General features: G+C 49.9%; 1 protein-coding gene and 1 long non-coding RNA gene across 2 annotated transcripts in view; one reads left to right on the top strand and one right to left on the bottom strand.

Annotated features, from left to right (window-relative positions):
- Positions 1 to 18,773, bottom strand: part of PLXNA2 (plexin A2) — a 212,660-nt gene that overhangs the window by 52,125 nt on the left and 141,762 nt on the right. The window contains exons 9-12 of the mRNA XM_059146058.1: positions 18,620 to 18,734; positions 9,895 to 10,095; positions 7,984 to 8,080; positions 3,768 to 3,958 (exon numbers count right to left, since the gene is read on the bottom strand). Of these exons, the coding sequence (XP_059002041.1) occupies positions 3,768 to 3,958; positions 7,984 to 8,080; positions 9,895 to 10,095; positions 18,620 to 18,734 (604 nt within the window). The remainder of the gene's footprint in view (positions 1 to 3,767; positions 3,959 to 7,983; positions 8,081 to 9,894; positions 10,096 to 18,619; positions 18,735 to 18,773) is intronic.
- On the top strand, positions 13,846 to 18,620 carry LOC131814784 (uncharacterized). Its single transcript, XR_009347460.1, has 4 exons — positions 13,846 to 14,162; positions 14,934 to 16,318; positions 17,588 to 17,689; positions 18,490 to 18,620. It is a non-coding gene; the product is annotated as an uncharacterized LOC131814784 (long non-coding RNA).

Here is an 18,773-nt window from a genome sequence, read left to right as displayed (position 1 = left end):
CATGGAGACAGCTGGGTGAGAAGGGGTTAAGGATGAACCCAGCTGTTCACTCAGCTAAGCTTGAGTCCACCCCTTTTCCTAAAACAGAACTCATTCGAGGTCAATTCATCCATCTCTCTGCCCCTGGGCAGGGCAGTGCCCATTCCGGCCCCCATCTGTTTCCAGCACCGGAAATCCTGCTGCCTCCAGCAGCCACCGCTGGCCATCAGAGTCTCCTTCCTCTCTCACCACCCACATTTTTGTTACTACTCCTTGCCATAAGCACACAGCCTAAATTAAATCGTAAGGAGACATTAGCCATCTTCAAATCGAGGGATATTCTATAAAATAATTGTCTTTACTCGTCAAAAGTACCAAAGTCGTGAAAGTCAAAGACAGACTGAGGACCAGACTTCGTAGTAAATGGCTCTCATAGATGGGTTTGCACAGAGCGGGTGGGCACACATTTGGAAGGCAAGGGCCAGAGACAAGGGGGAGGCACGTATGCAAGGGCACGAATCCCACAGAATTCTGATTATTAAGGAAAAGATCTATGCCAACGTCAAGGAATTAGCCAAGAAAGCAAAGGTAAAGAAAATGAGCTGATTCTTCTTAAAAGTTACTTTTAACAAATGATCCATTTTTGGTCACGAATGCCAGAGAGGCACATGAGCTCGATTCTTCCCATTACTGGTGATACTAACTTCCATCACTGGGTAAAAGTAGTGTCTACCAGATCTCTTCTCTGTAAAGTGTCTATTTTTCTTGTTATGATTAATACATATCTTGCGGGGAGATGGCTTAAGAATATGTAAATACCCTATTTTTTCATCATACTTTCATTTACCAATTTTAGTATTCATCAGCCATTCTTCCTGAAATAATTATTACTGTGAATTTTGCCAAATGGTGATTTTCTATTTCCCTAGGTCCTTTTACATTTTTGAGTGAGAATTCTAGTAGAAGAGCTTCCTACCTCCCCCGTGGATTATTTATTTATATCAAGAAGGAGCAAGGATTCTTATTTTATCCTATTGCTTATACTCAAATAGTATCAGTTCTTTTCATGCTCAGATTGTCCCAGATTTGGCTATTGGGGCCAACTTAAGTTGGCTCCTATGCCCTGCTTACACATACTCCACGTTTTTGTTACTACTCCTTGCCATGAGTATACAGCCTAAATTAAATCATAAGGAGACATTAGCCATCTTCAAATCAAAGGATATTCTAGAAAATAATTGCCCTGTACTCGCCAACAGTACTAAGGTCGTGAAAGACAAAAGGCTGAAGACCAGAGTGCTAAGGAAACGTGCTTACAGAACATCACCTGTGACCCTGGGTTGGATCCTCGACCAGGAAGAGGGGGACAATCAGAGGGACAATTGGCACAATATGACTCCGGCATGTATATTACCTGGCATTATTGTATAAACGTTAATTTCCTGATTTTGATAATTGTCCTGTGGTTATATAAGATGTTAATTTTGGAGAATCTGGGTGAAGGGTATAGGAAAGTTCTTTGTACTATTTTTGTACCTTTTTATAAGTCTAAATTTATTTCAAAAATGAAAAGTTAAAAAAAAAAATGAAGATGACTTTTCCAGGAGAAGGATGGGAGGAGGGTGAGGGTAGGGGACGCAAAACTCAAGGGACTGTTCCTGATTCGAGTGAATGAAATATTCCAGGCCTGGATTCTCCCTCCTGCATGTCCTGTCCCGAATGATGTCCCCTGCATGGCCTGAGCCACCCCACGGATTTGTCTCTCTTCCCCAGAGACGCACTTTCATTTCTCCACAGCCTCCACCTGAAAAAAACGCCAACAGGAGACCCCACTGCTTGGGGCCTCCGACTCCCGCTGCGATGTTCACTGGGAAAATCAATTATAGCCTAATTACCTCAGGGGGTTAATTAGCATCATGTCGCTTGGGTGTCCTCTGTGAATGGAGCAGCCAGTCAGTCAGTCCCTGGTCAGTGAGCAGGGGCGACACCGAGACGGAGGTTTCCCGGGGAGAGAAGCCTGCCTCAGGGCTGGGAAGGCACCCCTGCCAGGTGGGGAGTAGACTGGGCCGAGGCGGCAGCCAGGGTGGGTGGAGGTGAGCGGTGCCGACTGAAGCGAGCCCCTGCCTAATTTCAGCTCCCCTATACCACAGGCGCAGAGACACAGACCGACAAGTACAGCTGCAAGATTCCTGGGGCAGAGCAGGTTCTGGCAGTTGCTGGAAATCACTAGAATCTGGGAGAAGGCATGAAGCCCTGAGCAGCTCAGGGAGCTGGCTGCGTTAGGGCAGAGGCTGGGGCCCTACCAACAGGGGTAAATGAGTAAAAGGAAATTGAGGAAGTCTGATCTTTGAGGGGCTGCATCTTCTCCACGCTCACAGCATCTTCCCACCAGGATGAACGAGAACCTAGCTGGCAGGAGACACTCTCCCACCGCACTGTGCTTTTCCTGGGATGTCCCGCCATGTGGATGGATGGCATCTTCCTGGTCTACCTGAGCTAGGAAGGTTGGACATCAAGGAAGGGGAGGCCCTTGCTTCTTGTGCTACATTACTTGGGAAGTGAGAGACTTTACAAGTAGTTCTATAGTTCAGTGAATCAAGCTTAAATACCAGTTCTGCCATTGACCAGCTGCATGAACTAGAGCAACCACGCCACTTCTCTGAGCCTCATTTTCGTCATCTGTAAGATGGAGGTGAGAAGGTTTGCCTCCCACGGTGGTTGTGGGATTAAACAAGATGGTGCCAAGTGCAGTAAATAAACATCAGCTCCCTCTTCAAATAACCCGTTTTAGGTTAAAAACACTCAATTTGATCTTGAGGGGTTTCTTTCGACAGATCTGAAGCTTCAAAATGATCACATGGAGGTTCCAGAAGCTTCTCAATACTCGAACATAGGTGCGAGCCAAAGGTGCTTTCTTTGGCTCGTAAGGACAATGAGCCAGGAAGAGGGCAGTGCTTCCACCTGGAGAAAACGCAGAAATGGAGCAGCCCCTCACTGCTTTCTTAAATGAGCGGACCACGGTGCTACCTGCCTGAGCCTTTATTCCCAGTCCCCATAAGGAACGTGCAATTAGTTTCAAAGCACAAGTGACAGTCGGTGAATAAGGAGCCACAAAGAGTGATGAACACATAATGCAACCAAAGTTAAATACAACTATTTCTCTCCCAGGCCATTCAAAACCCCGAGCAGCTGCTTTTTCATTCACATCATCTATTCATCTGCCTTTGCAATTTGCTATTCAGGAAACATCACTTTTTTTTTTTCCAGGATAATTAATTACCTATTTCTTTCCATTAAAATGCGCAAACAAATTGGGACAGAGAGTAAATCCTGGGAAATGGCACGGTGGCCAATGTAGTGCCTGCCGTCGCTTTCGCCTTCCGTGTTCAACTTTGCAACTCGGAGCTAATTGTGGCTCCCGAAATCACATTCCTGCTGAGAAAAGCTAAACCTGCTCTCTGAAATGTTTACCCACCACGCAGCCAATTTCCCGTCCCCACCTGGCTCTGCCGGCCTGGCAGGGAGTTGCGCTGGCTCTGCCTCCCCTGTGTGTATGCGTCTACACCGATGGGCACCACATTCACACACCGGCCTGAGGGCACACATCCATATGCTTGTCACTTACACCTGGACGCGGGCCATCGAAGCACCCAAGAGAGGCTTCCCACACCCCACATGAAACGTGCAGGACACTTTGAATTCTTCTGTGTGAATGCCTGACCCACTGCACATCCACCACGGGCTGGCTCCTGGCCACCCCGCCCCCTCTGGGAACCTGTGGGTCTCACCTCGGTGATTTGTGGGTTGGAGCACTTGACATTGTGGCTGGACCAGTCGAGCCAGGGGCTGGAGGGGCTGGTGCAGTGCTGCTGCAGGGTGCACCTGCGCTCGCCGCTGCACCATCCGCACTCGAACTTCCGGTCGGCCTTCAGGCAGAGGCCACAGCTCTCCCGCTGCGCTGCACACTTGTAGAGGTGCACTGCAAAGACAGGGTGTGACACAGCAGGATTGGAGAGGGCTCCTGGTGACCGAGCCTCTTCTCGGAAGCACCACAGCACACATCGGCCTTGGGCACAGACAATACCGGTGATCGCCATCATCCTTGCAAGGGTAACTAATGGGGAACAAATAGTGAACTGAGCCTCTTCGTTGTTGAAAGGTACTGCAGAAAATACTATTTAAGAGTTCTGGCTCTAGGGGTGCCTGGGTGGCTCAGTCCATTAAACCTCTGCCTTCGGCTCAGGTCATGATCTCAGGGTCCTGGGATCGAGCCCCACATCAGGGTCTCCGCTCTGTGGGAAGCCTTCTTCCCCCCCCCCCCCCCCCCCCGCCGCCTGCCTCTCTGCCTACTTGTGATCTCTCTCTCATCAAATAAATAAAGTCTTTAAAAAAAAAAAAAGTTCTGGCTCTACACTGAATTGTATCAGGGCTTGGACTGTGGTCTTGCTACTTCTGGCGATGTGACAGAATGTCACTTCCCTGAACCTAGTATACTTAATCTATGACATGGCTGTGATCGTTGTCTTTTGGAAGGTTTGAATGAGGTATCATGTCTTAAGTACTTAGCACAGTGCCCGAGTGTCCATAACACACCTGATGGGCCACACAAGCTTAGGCTCTTCTCTTTGAGGTCCCACTAAGTTTTTCGACACGGTCTTTCCTATATGGGGCCCTCATCACAATAGGCAAGGACTGATTTCCCCATTTCAGGTAAAAATGAAGCTCCAAGATGTATATAATGAGTATTTTTTTTTTAAGGTTTTTATTTATTTATTTGAGAAAGCATAAGAGGGGGAAGGTGCAGAGGGCAAGAGACAAGCAGACTCCCCACTGAGCAGGTTTGATCCCAGGACCCCAAGATCATGACCTAGACCTGAGCTAAAGTCAGATGTTTAACCAACTGAGCCACCCAAGCACCTCAGTGTATAATGACTCTGGAAGCTTGCTAAGGTTAGTGCCCAAGCTAGGATGGTGGCATTCCAGCTCTCTGTGCCGCTAGACTATAGATCCCAAGAGGATCCTGCCCAGAAACTGGGGACTGGGGCATCTGGGAAAGAGGTCAGCTCTGCTCTAAGAAAGGCCAAGTGCAGGCAGAACTGAGGAGACAGAGTAGACACAGTCCTGTTCATGTCCCCTGCATTGGGGGGTTGCATTCCCACAGAGGACAACCTGGCTACTTAACAGGTCACTTTTGGAGTCTGCAGACCCTTGGCCTTTGCTTTTGTCTCTTATTGACTTAGAAGCCCTGGGCAGGCCAGTCTGCAGAGGTGTGTTTTGGGAACCTGGGGCTTCATTGTCACCCACTGATGTTTTGAATTCAGAATCCTGCGTAGAATTCTCCAGAAACAGAACACTCAGAGAATCACTTTCAACTTTTCTGGTCAAGCAGACAGACATAAAGTTTCAGGACTGGGGGTTGGGGGGTGCCTATGCTAGAAATTGGGCACAGGCCCCAGGGGGGGCATTTTTTTTTATTCCTCCATAGGTCGCCATCCTGTTCCTCTGCTCTGTCAAGTGTCCCTCAGTTCCAGGTGCAGGGACATTTAAACATCCTTATGCCCATGGCTTCTTACAGTAGAGGGCAGGAAGTGAGAATAAGATGAACTATTACATAGTGAGCGTTTACTAACTTGCACAAACGGTGCGCGTCTGATACCTCATTTGGTCTTCGTGCTGACCCCAGGAGGGGATCACCCCTTCCCGCATTTCACAGGGAAGGAAACTGGAATGAAGGCAGGGGCAGTAAGTAGTCTGAGTCCCCCCGCCTGTAAGTGAAAACACCAGGATCTGAATTCTAGATTCTAGAACCCAAGTCCATAAACACCATGGCCGTCTCCACCCAACATGGCGCACGAGCACCAGACACACATGGGCCCTCGGAAGGACGAACAAGGAGATGGTGCTGCCTGAGTGTCCCAAATGTCCAGAGCCCCCTGGGAGGGGTCTGACGTAAGCCTGCACGTGGCCGTTGTCCTCTACGCTACAGGTACGGCGGCGACCTCTGGGATCCCAGCCCAGATGCTCAGCAGGAAGAATGTTTGTCTCTCAGCGGTGAGGAAATGTGGCCAGGGTACGAGGAGGAAGAGAACAGAAATTTCCCTGGTTCAGTTTCTTTCTTCCAGCCTAAGTGGACTCAACTTCCTTGAGGGTGTGTTGGTGGGGGCCTCTGGTGGCTCTGGTCCCCTCTCTGCGCCCACGGGCGACCCTCAGGCTAAGGGAGAAGCTGGGGCAGCTCTAGCTCTAGCTACTTGAAATGTAGTGAGATGTGGCTCACGGTGTGGGGAGAGGTGTCTGGAGGGCAGAAGGCTTGACATCCCAACAGTGGCCCGAGGAAGGGCAGTTGGGTGGTCCAGCATGTGACTCTGAGACTGGACATCCTTGGTTCAGATCCTGGCTCTTAACTTTCAGATCCTGGCTCTTAACTTTCTGATTCAGCTTTTTTTTTTTTTTTCTTTCCTTTTTCAGCTTTATTAAGGCATAACTGACCAAAAGAAATCATAAGGTATTTAAAGTATATACTGTGATGATTGGATATACATATACATCGTGCTAGGGTTTGTCCCATCTAGCTAATTAACATATCGATCACTATATATAGTGATTATATATATATATATAAATCATATATATAGTGATTGATATATAGTGATATAGATAGATAGATAGATTAGAAATATACATTTAGGTTGTTCTCTTTCCACAGACCTCAATCATACCATGCAGCGTTACCGACTACAGACACTGTGCTTTGCACTAAATACTCAGATTTCATCCATCGTACAGCTCAAAGTCTGCACCTTTTAACAATCTCTTTATTTCCCCCCAACCAGCCCCCAGCAACCACTTTTCTACTCTCTGTTTTTATGAGCTTGACTTTTTTTTTTTTTTTTTTTTTTTTAAGATTCCACATATCTGTCTTAAAAGGCTGGAGCACCCGTCAGTGTGCGTGCATTCCTGTGCCGAGGACAGTGCTAACATGTGTACTTTTGGTATCTGTGCTGTGGAAGTGAGCACTCATGGTTCATTTCATAACCTCTTTGGGGCTTGGTTTCCTTATCTATAAAATGAGAATGATACTAGTATACCCCTCTCAGGGTTGTTACGAGGATTAAGGAGAATCATCTCAAAAAAATCACTGGGTGAGGGGCGCCTGGGTGGCTCAGTGGGTTAAAGTCTCTGCCTTTGGCTCAGGTCATCCCAGGGTCCTGGGATTGAGCCCCGCATCGGGCTCTCTGCTCTGCATGAAGCCCGCTTCCTCCTCTCTCTCTGCCTGCTTCTCTGCCTACTTGTGATCTCTGTCTGTCAAATAAATAAATAAAATATTACAAAAAAACCACCAAGTGAGTGCCTACCCACACTGGCGTTGCTTTTGTCCCTCTGGAGAGCAGATGGGCACGTTGATATTTGCTGCCCAGAGGGCAACGCCTGCCTGGCACGTGGGAGGAGCTGCCCGCGAGTTTGTACGAACAACGATGGATCAGGGTGGCGGTCATGGAGTGTCCCTCCCGGGTCAGCCCAGCTCCTCGGTGAGCTTCCCTGCAGCAGTCCTGGGTTTGCGTCTTCCGGCTTGCCCACTCCCCCACTTTAGGACCTGGGGTGGGGGGTGCAGCCTCACAAGCCTTCTTTGTGCAGTGACGGGACCAAGGAAAGGGGAATCAGACCCTAATTGAAAACAGAATCTCTATTTCCCTGGAACCTGGCAGGACGTTCCTGCTTGCTGCTTTCCTAGGTCAGGTTCTGCAGACACTTCAAAGTCTCCGGGAGCCAAAGAAAAGTGCGAGGAGCTAGCAGCTGCCTGGTGGATGCTCTGGTTGTAACGAAACAGGGTTCCCAACAGGACTCCTTTGATGGCTCCAAATGTTGCTTTAGGATCCTCTGAAGAGTTCCGCTGACAGAGGGAGTGTATTATTCATGGCACAGCGGCTGGCCGGCTCTGATCCCTCCGCCCCAGTCTTTCCCGGGGTCACGAAAAGATCAAACCTCTACCCGGAAGTAGCTGCTCACCTTTCAGGTCCTGTGGGTTGTCGATGATGAAGTTGCCATTCCACACCACAGCGAAGTCCACGGGCAGGTTGCTGATGTCCATCCCGTCGTACTGGTACTGTGGGGAGAGGGCAGAGAGCGCATGGCTCGCGAGGCTCCCCATCACAGGAGGCCAGGGATGCTACTGGCTCGTGAGGCTCCCCAGCACAGGGGGTCAGGGATGCTGCTGGCACCCTGGGGGACCGGGACTACAGCGGAAGAGAAACCGGGGGCTCCGGCTCCCTCTGGGCAGAGAAAGGAGCAGAGGGAGAATCAGGCGAACCCCCTTTGCTGTTCGATCGATGTCTGCGACGCCCTCGCCCCGACTCCCAGTCACTAATGCCAAGTGGGTCCCGCCCAAAGCCCTTGGTGTGGTGCCCCCTGCCTCCCATCATCCAAATCCAAACTCACTTCTCCAACCTCGTCTTCCACTGCCCTCCTGCAGAAAGCTTTGAATCCACCTGTCTCCAGACACAATGGCCCCAGCACGTTTCTGCCTCCGTTCAGCTCACATTGCCTAAGGAGCTCCTTTCTCTCTCTCTCTCTCCAGCCTCCATCCTTCAACCTGCCTGTGTTCTTCTGGTCCAGCTCAGACTCACCTTCCCCAGGTGTCTTCTCTGACATCCCTAGAGGCCTCCTCCGGGCTCTCTCTGCAACCCCCCCACCGCACCCCTGCAATGCCAGTTTTGTCTCTCACTGCCTGAGAGCTGCTCTGCATCTTTTCACGTGCAAGTCCACATCCTGCTGTGTGAATCCCACCGGAGCCTCGGAGCAGAGCACACGCACAACAAACAGGGCTGTGGCTGCTGGTGGGCTGGGTGCTGCAGGGATCCTCTGGCTGCACATGAGCTTTACTTTGGCCAACAGTCCATTAGGGAAAGAGTTCAGACCTTCTGGTCACAGATCTGACCAGGCTGACCATGAAAGGCCTCAAGCTGTGGCCAGGGGTCTACTCTCGCTCTCTCCCATGCTGGTCCCACAGAGGACCAGCAAGCCTGGCACACACTTCAGAAATAGGCTGTCAGGTGGCCCAGCCTCTGCTCCTCAGTGAAGACAGGCTTTGGGAATCCCCTCCCGAGAGACCTAATCAGCCCTGGCCACTGAGATCTCAGGGCAGGCCACGCTCCTGTCCGCCCCCTCCCGCCCCCTGCCCTTCCTGCCCGCTTCCTCCCTTTGTCCTGTTGCATTTCTTTCTCATCTCACCTTCGCCTTGTGCTTGGCGGCCTTCCACTGATTACAAATTCTATCAAGCGCCTGTGACCTGGGAATCTGACAGCCCCCTGATAAGAAGCCCAGATTCTCTTTATCTCTCCCAGGCGAATTAGCTTCCCTCAACACCTCTGTCACATCACCCCCCATCTCCAGCTGACCCCCCATAGTCAGAGACAGGAGTTGGCAGATAAAAAGATCTTCTCTGGGCTAGTATTATAATTAAACACCTCGTGCTTTCTGTCTGGTGTGCAGGACTGGTTTAACCCTTGCAGCTCTCGAAACTCACGGCTCCCTCCTTCCCCCTTTCCCCCTCCCCGCCTGCCATTCTGCTTCTCCTGAGTTCCTGTCCCCTGTCCTCTGGTTTACACCTAAATGGCGGCGGCGGTGTGTGGTGGCACCTCCTGGCGCTGGCTACAAATGTCACTGAAGGCCGAGAGGTCTCTTTGAACTCAGAAAGGGCACAAAGCTCTCCACTGACACCAGAGGGTCCTCGTGTCACTCGGCCTCCTCTGTCACCACCAATCTGCTCGGCTCTGCTTTGAGGGGTGCCAGCATCTGGGGATGTGGGGTCAGCCCGTGGACCCGGAAGGTTCTGGGAACAGGGGCAGCTCAGGCCTCGGCCTCGGCATGGTGGTGAGAGAGAGCTCTGCAGCGGGCAGGGCGCGGCAGGAGTCCCCTTACCGAGCTGTTCTGGCACTGGACACTGGAGCTGTTGAAGCGCAGGGCAGGCACGCGGTGGACGGCGCCCTGGATGTTGAGGACACACTCATAGCCTCGCTGGCCGGACTGTGGCTGGGGCAGGTTTCGAGCCTTCAGAGTGATGGGCTTTACCTCTCCGACCGGTATCAGAACCTCCTCTGTGGGCACCAGCTGGGGACAGTCCTGGGGGAGCAAGCGGAGAGATGCCATCTGTCCCGACTCGCACTTTCCTATGCGTCTCGGCTGGGGTAGGGGGCAGGACCCGGGTGCCCAGCCAGACCTCCTTATACCCAGGTGGGCTGCCCACGAGAAGGATGTACCTCATTTAAGGGGCACTGGGGAGTCAGCAGGGGAAATGAAATCTCTCTCTTAGCTCCCGGGGCTTTGATATTGTCATCCCCAGTCCACACGCTGTCCCAGATCTGGTGTGCGTGCTACAATTTAGGAATTCATTTCCAAACACCAGTGTGGCAGGCTGTGGATTTTATCTCCTGCCACACAGGATAAAAGAAGCCCCCGCGCATCCCCGTCCCCAGCCTGGACTGCCTGCCTCTCGGTTTCATCCCCTCCCCGGCTCCTGTCCCCCCGCTTGCACCGTCCGGCCGGAGGCATTCTGTTATCAACAGTGTCAGCTTCTCCGCTCCGGCTGAGTCGGCCTTTCCAGAAGGGGGATCAGCGCTCCAGGCAACGCTCTAAACACTTGCTCTGGCTTTTTATCTCATTTCATTACCAGGCCCTGCGTGAATGCCATGTTGCTTCGGAAAACAAAACCGAGAAAAGAAAGTCTTGGTGGGGAGGGGCTGTGGGAAGGACCGTGCGAGCCCAAGGAAGTGAGAGAGCCGGACTGATTTTCCGGACTTCTCTTCCTAGATGTTTCTTCTCTCCCAGGGGTCACCTTGCCATCTTCCCGCAGCTCTGATCTCTTGCCCACACTCTCCCTCGTGGGGAAGACAGAGCCCAGCAGCCTCTGGCAGGGAGGATGGTAAGGGCCAGCCACCTCCATGGGCGGTCACTTCCTGTCTCCTGGGACCAACAAGGGAAATTCTTGACGGGGTGGGGGGGGCGCTGGCACTTAGTGCTCTGGGGCCAGAGCCGCTGCACTTCCTGTGAGGTGTGGGACAGTCTTGAACAAGGAGAATGGTCCCCAGCCCAGTGCTAAAAGCGCTCCTGGTAAGAAGCCGTTGGTGACACAGGTGGCATTGAACAATGGACAGCCTTAGAGGCAGAATTCGGACGTAGGGGAACCACAGCTGGGGCTGAGGCAGTTGCTTCTCTCCTCAGGCCTCAGGTACAAGCCCTCACTAGTTGGCCTCTGCCTCCTCACCCTGGGGGCTCTTGTGCACCGCTCCAGCCATCTGGGATTTCAGATGAGTTGTGAGGGGCGCTGTCCCCAGCTCTTGGGCCTTTGGTCCTTTGGAGATCCTTTTCTCTCTACTGGAAACACTCACTGGTACCTCCTACCACTCTTCGACATCCTGGCTCCTGCCTCAGCCACTCTGTAGCCTGAATGCCTCATAACTAGCCTTCAAATTCAGCTCTGCAGCTCCTTTTCTGGAAAGCTGTCTCTGACCCTTTCCCCGCCCTGGCCTTCAGGATGGGTTATAGACGTTCTCCCGTGATCGCATTTAGCCCTCAGGATTGCAGTTTCTTGTTGGCTCACTGCCCTCGCTGCTGTGAGAACCTGAAGGCTCAGGCCGCGTCTCATTCACCTCAGGGTCCCCGGTCTCTATCCCAGTTCCTGACATGCAGTGGGCACTTGGTCATGGCTCGTGGGAGGGTAAACAGAAAATGAGAAAATGAAGCAACACATGAAAAGATCGCTAACTTTCTTTCCACTTCCGGCTTTCTACATTCTTCAGAGCATGAGGGTCGAGCCCTGCCTTGTGAGCACCAGGAAGCTCGAGGAGTTTGATTTCCAAAGCTGTGGTTGGAAATGGTCACTACTTCTGGAGTCGCGTGATTACTCAGTTGGGCCTGTCCACATCTAGTAAGAATCCTGAGAATTTATGAAACTCTGGATAAATTTTCCACTGAAACTTATTGAGCAGGACCTGGAGGAATGTCTGGGGTCACTGGTGCCCTCTGTCGCCTGTAGGCTATCTGCATGTGATGACCCCCAGCAGACAAGGTCTCTACAAGAGACAGGATCATAAGGCAACCCCAGAGCAGATGGGTCCCTGCTTAGAAGCCAGTCACTCAAGCTGCCAACTCATAAATACGCTCCTTCCTGCACGCTTCCTCTCATGCCCTGAGGGCACGCTTGACAGAGTCTTTCATATATTTATAGCCAAGAAAAAAAATGAACACCACTTTAGGGAAACCCAGACATCCCCTGGAAAAGGAGATACTATTTCCTGTTAGGGGCTAAAAAATCCCCATTGTGTCTAATAAATTAAAATTTTAATTTAGACTAGAAATAAGACTGAGGTATAATGAGGGTGTGTGTGTGCGTGTGTGTGTGTGTGTGTGTCTGAGACAGAATAAATTTTCAGACACAGAACTAGTTGATACATTGTAAGTGATGACTAGTTGTTTTTCATCTCTAACGAGCTCAGAGAACAAATTCAAGTTTTAGCAGCACAATCTTCAAGATGTGTTTCTGGAATTATGATGTTTTGTGTCAGTAAACAAGATTGTAGAACGCTTTTAACTTCGGCAAATTTACATATATTACAAATATATTTTATATATATTTATTGTATTACATATTATTTACATATCATACACACACACACACACGTGTATACATCCTTATCTTTTTGTCTAGGTTAAGTTGGGTCCAACCCGGAGGTTAGAGAATCATAAGAAGACACTTGAAAAGTACTCCTTTTTTGGGTTTTTTTTTTGTTTTTTGTTTTTTTCTTAAGGGATTCTAAAATTTTAGAAAAGAGTCCCACCGTCTGCTGTTTCAAGACCTGCGGGAACCAAATTTAAAGACAATGATTGGGGCGCCTGGGTGGCTCAGTGGGTTAAGCCTCTGCCTTTGGCTCAGGTCATGGTCTCAGGGTCCTGGGATGGAGCCCCGCATCCTCTCTCTGCCTGCTTCTCTGCCTACTTGCAATCTCTCTCTCTGTGTCAAATAAATAAAATCTTAAAAAAAAAAAAAAAAGACAATGATTAGGGGCTTCCCAAATGCCTTAACAGGTTTTAAGATTGCCTCAGTACAGACAGATGTTTTATCCTCTGCTTGTTTTTTCGTGGGGGTGAGTTTTTTTGTTTGTTTTTGTTTTTGTTTTTGTTTTTTGCAATTTCAGGCCACGAGGAGTAAGATTCTTTCTTTTATTCTCTAGGGTAAAGGAAGAAGGAGTTGGGGGTCAGGTACACTGCCTTCTTCTTGGGAAGCAGGCGAGGATCTAAAAGTCTGGGGTTGTGAGTGTGGCGCAGGTGAATAATACATTAAGGAGGAAGCAGCAAGCTTCCTGGGCAGCAGCGGGAGGAGTGAAGGCTGAGGGCAGGTGCAGGAGAGCCAGCAGCCTGGAGCACTGCTAAGTCGTGGGAACTTCAGTGCCTCAGGGCCTTGAGGAAGGCCATTGGGTTTCATCAGATAGAATGAGGCCACTTGCAACTCCATTGTTTCTGTGAGCTTGCACGCGCTCGCATGCACATGCGTGCGCGCGCGCGCGCGCACACACACACACACACACACACACACACACAGTTGCTGTCTGTCCTAAGAAAGAAAGTGCAAATAACCACGCTATGCTGCTATGCTTTCCCCGCAGAATGTTAAGACAGCTATCAGTGTTAAAATGCCCATTGCTACTGCTTTTCTCCCTGTCTTTAGGTCATCTTAACTCCTCTCTCTGTCTCCAGGCCAACTTGGCAGCAGGATCACCTCCTTGGCAGCAATCTGAATTTCTGTCCAGAGGAACAGATGTCCTATCTGGGAACATCCCAGGGGCGGGGGTAGGCTGGGGAGGAGGAGCCCCGGCTCCGGGGAAGGCAGAACCCTGGCGTGGGAGCCCTGCGCTGCTCAGGACCGCGTCGCCCACTCTTTTTAGCTGTGCTGCTCAGCACGGAGGCCCCTTCGGCCCTCCGAAACGACGTCTCCCATGTGGAAATGGCATTATCTTCACCCACTGGACTTCAAAGAGAGAGAGCAGCTAGTATCCTGGGAAGCTAATCGGATTTATTTGGTTCTATCTTTCCCCTGGGACAGGGCGTAAAGAAGATATTTATGTATCTACATCTCACTAGGCCTGGTTTAGCCGTGGAGGGAGATGAGCTTTTAGAGCCGAAAGTCATACACAGTAAGCCATACATAGCCCCGCGCACGGCCGCTTGCTAACACCATGTCCCAGCTTGATCCGGCCCAGGGAGGCAGAGACTCGGGGGGTGGGGGTGGGAGGCATCAGAGATCCCTTATGCTCTGCACCGTGGAAAGGTCTGGCTCATAACCTGAAAAGAGCTCAAGAGATGGTTCAGTTGAAATTCAGTTTCCTCATCTATAAAATGGGCCCAGAAATACCCGACAGGCTTAGAAGGCTTAGAAGGCTTCTTGCGTGTGTGTGTGTGTGCATGTGTGTGTATGTGCTTGCGTGTGAACCCAGGATTAGAGGACATCAGCTTACCCACAGTCAGCCTGGGGACATTTACTCTGTGTCATGCCTTCTGCATGTATCTGATGATCCTAAGGAAATTGCTTAAATTACCTAAACCCCTGTTTACTCATCTATAATAGTATTCATTTCATAGAGTGGACTAAATGACTGTGTGTGTGTGTATATATATATATATATATATATATATATATATATAGTATTGCATATATAATAATCACTCAATAAATGTTCACTACTGGTGCGGCTGGGTGGCTCAGACTCAAGTGGGTTAAGCCTCTGCCTTCAGCTCAGGACCCTGAGGTCCTGAGATCAAGGCCCTGCACTGGGCTCTCTGCTCCACAGGGAGCCTGTTTCTCCTCCATCTCTCTGCCTGGCTCTCTGCCTACTTGTGAGCTCTCTCTGTCAAATAAATAAAATCTTAAAAAAAAGTTCACTACCAATATTTTTATTTTGAATTAGGTACTTTCTTATCAAGCCTAAGCATATGGACTTGGTTCATCACACCCCTGGGAAGAAGCAGGAAAATCTACCTCACAGGCTGGTTGGTCAGTATCTGCATGTGGGCCTACTAACCCAGCTTCCACGGGCAGCCTCCCCAACCGGAGAGATGGACTGGTACCAGTCCCTGCACACCCCAAACCCTCACGACCAAGGAGCATAAAGCCAAATTGGGATCCGGCCGGCAAGTGTGGCTGTGGCCATGGAGACCAGCAAGCTGACTGGCTCTGATTTTCTGCAGAAAGCATACTGTACTCAGCTCTTTTGGATGCCTGAGTTCTCTGTTGCCTTGGGCAAAAAACCTAAATTTTTAGCATCTTGGTTGCTACATATGTCAAATATGAATTATGTGAAACTGCAGGTCTGTTTCCAAAATCAATTGAGATGCCACATGTCCATGACTCTCAATCCTTAGACTCATTTGGAATGGGACCCAGGAATTTGGAATTTTTAAAAAAGATTTCATTTAATTTATTTGAGAGACAGATATCACAGAGGCAGAGGGAGAGGGAGAAGCAGACTCGCTGCTGATCTGGGAGCCCCATGCGGGGCTCGATCCAAGGACCCTGGGATTGTGACTAGAGCCAGAGGCGGATGCTTAACCAACTGGGCCACCCAGGTGCCCCAAGAATTTGAATTTCTAACAAGTACCCAGGTGATACTGATGCTGCTGGTCCTCCTACCCTGACACATGGTTTGAGAACTCTTGTTACATGTGAGAAATTACAAATGTGTGCTATGTTAATGTTCCATATACATCAAAGGAACTCATCAGTTATACATTGTTTTGAGGAAGCAGACATAAAATTTTGGTTCAGAGTTAGGGGGCCCTTACTGGACGTACAATAGAAATACTCCTGGATCCTCAAAGAAGCACCTAAGGGATTGCCAGTGCCCAGAAAAACCTAAAGACATCAGTGCAGACCCCTAATATAGCAAGGAAAACCCCACCCAAGCTGGACGTGTGCACTTTTGCTGTTGCCCACATTTTCAGAAATCGGACTCCCCAGAGGCAGAGCTTTGGACGGAGAAGAGCAGAGCCTGGAAACTCTTTGCTGGGAAGGGAAGAGTGAATGACCATGGCCAAGAGGTTGCTGGGAATCTGAACCTGTTTTCTTTCCTGGGCGAAGTTAGGAGCCGGACACAGACCAGGCTTCCACCCCTGGCCTCCAGAGTGTCAATCCTGGGGCCCGCGCCGGGGGCCTGTGCTTATCAGCAGTGAGAAAACGGCGGTCTGGCCCAGTTCCATTCGGGAGAGGCAGAGGCGACGCTGTGAGGGAGGGACAGAGAGTACCTCTCTGCCCCAAGCAACAGACATTCAGGAAAGAAAGTGAAACTAACTGGGGGTAAAAAGCCTTTGGGGTTCCCCCCAGGGCTCCTTCGGTATTCATCTAATCCCAAGTGGCCGGGAGGCAACAGCTTTTCTGTGGCCCTGCTCCCTGGAACATTCCAGTCTCTCCCCAGTGACTGTGAGGGAACCGTGTTCCAGTGACTTCTAAAGGGCACGAGGGAGGCCGGCATGTTTCCAATTAGCCTTCTGGCCTCCACAGCCCTGCAGAGTTTATTTGTCTCGCTCTGCACGCCCCTCCTCCTGCCCTCTCTCCAGCGGCAGGCCCCTTCCAGGCTTGGCTTTGGGTTTCCCGCTGCCGGAGGGGGAGCCCCTGGGAGAAAATGAAGCAGCTGTTCCTTCTTGTCTAGATCTGCACTCCCCTCTTGTCTCTGTGCGTTTTGTGGTTGGCCTGGCTTCATTTTACTAAAAAACTTTAAAGTTGAGGAGGGGCCCACGTGAAGGTCAGTTTCTGAGACCTTTCAGCACCATCTTCTCACGCCGGCCTTTGCCTCCGAGCAGCCCTGTCTGTGGCTTCTGCTGTTCCTGGTCTGCCTCACTGCCCTTCGCCATTCTCCCGCGGACTCCCTGGCTGGGTGAACCACCCTCCACGCTGTACCCGTGGCCCTTGGGTCCTTTCCTTTGAGTAAGAAGACTGACCTGAAAGCAGTGCCACGCACTTGCAGCAGAATCCCAGGGTTGGGATTAATTTCCAATGTCCACTCAGACCAGGGCAGCTCTTTCAGGCCAGCTATATCCAAGCACACCAACTGGCTGCAGGGGAATCTTTCTCTGGAAGGTTTTCAAGGCACTACATAACTGGTTCCATCACGCTGGGGCACCTGTCTTAAACACCACCAGTGGGCACCATCTATGTTTCTCTCTTTCAAGATGGGCACATCCCATGTTTCTGGCTGAACGTAACATGTATTATTTCAGAAACTCAGCAGAATTCAAGGCCATGGGTGTGTGTTTGAGAAACAGTTCAAGGCCTACTATATTCTTACTTAATTTTTTTTTTTAACCTTTGGAGGTGTAATTGGCAAATGAAATTCTAAGATATTTAAAGAATGTATCATGATGATTTGAGATATACTTTCTTATGTTTATTCATGGAAACAACTAGCATTTCTATCACGACTAGGAGACATTATAAGACTCTTTCTCTCTCTCTCTCTCTCTCTCTTTTTTTCCATAACACTCTATTTCTTGAAATCAGGGACAATGATATCCAAGGAACCCTTTCTAGTAGCATTTGGGTAAAGTGGCCATTCCTTCCTTCTTTCAGGCATGCATTCTGCAAACACTCCCTGAAGAAGACGCTGAGGATTTAAAGATACGATGTAATCCTTGCCTTCAAGAAGCTTCTAGTCTAGTGCAATGGCAGCAGGTATGTAGAAAGAGTACAGCAGAATACACACAAGCTACACTTACTTACTTTTGCAGATTTTCTAAAAAGTGGAAGAAGAGGGTAATGTGTGTACACACGTGTGCCACTTATATGAATACGTACGTCTCTACAGTTGTTCAAACCCAACCGACTGGCCATTCTAGGGTGTGAAAACCATTGAACACAAGAAAGGGAAAGCGTCCAAGCATGCCTCATTTTCCCAAGGCAAGCTGTGAATGTGTATGAAAGTCAACATCATTGGATACTCATCGGATGAGGTATTCCTTGGAAAGACAAGCAATCTGATATTTCATGGTGTTGATAACAAAGGTGGGTCAGGCCTTGGGGATGGAACACTGGCTGTATAACAGACTGGGACTTTTTAGCAAGGCCTGGTTCTTTTCACCAGCTGAATTTCCTTCTCTTTCTAGAAGGCCACCCACCCAGTCATACATCAGAGTCAAAGAATCATTGAAACTTGGAGTTGGAAGAGAGGTTGGCATGAAAGAATGGTTGAGAGTGAATGTTCCATTGAATCACACTATGTCTGTAGCCAAGTAAAGGCCTCAGACTCAAAGAATCAATGCCATTCAGGGCCCTCTTCTAGACAATGGAGTCTGGTTGGTTGGATATGTCCTCTCAGCTTTCAGTCTCAACCCTCAGTTCCCCTCAAGCCTTTGAATGTAGAAGAGTCTTAGGAGTCTAGAAGATATAGCACATTTCTCTGCCTTTGGGGTATTTTTCTGCCACTTTTTCTTTTCTTTTGAGTTTTATAACAATGGGGTCTTTCTGACATGTAGAATCTCTGCGAGGAAGACCAAGATGTGTCAGTGCAGGGAGATGGCCAAGCTGCTGGACTGTCCACCTGAAAAGGGAGGGCCACTCAGATGCACTGAGAAACGTCACCATGCCAAGGCAAGCCCTGCTTACCTCTGAAATATTGATCCGGCCCTCCTGGAAGGAGCAGGTGGTGGGGTCGTGAGTGCAGAGGTTCCGGTATTTGCACCAATGACAGCGGAAGGCGCTGTTGACACAAGACAGGCACCTGCAAGGATGGAGACAGTAAGAGGCAAAGAGAAGGGAG

This window comes from Mustela lutreola, chromosome 14 (genome assembly GCF_030435805.1).
Source record: "Mustela lutreola isolate mMusLut2 chromosome 14, mMusLut2.pri, whole genome shotgun sequence".
Lineage (NCBI taxonomy): Eukaryota > Metazoa > Chordata > Mammalia > Carnivora > Mustelidae > Mustela > Mustela lutreola.
This window is presented reverse-complemented; position numbering and strand designations above follow the sequence as displayed.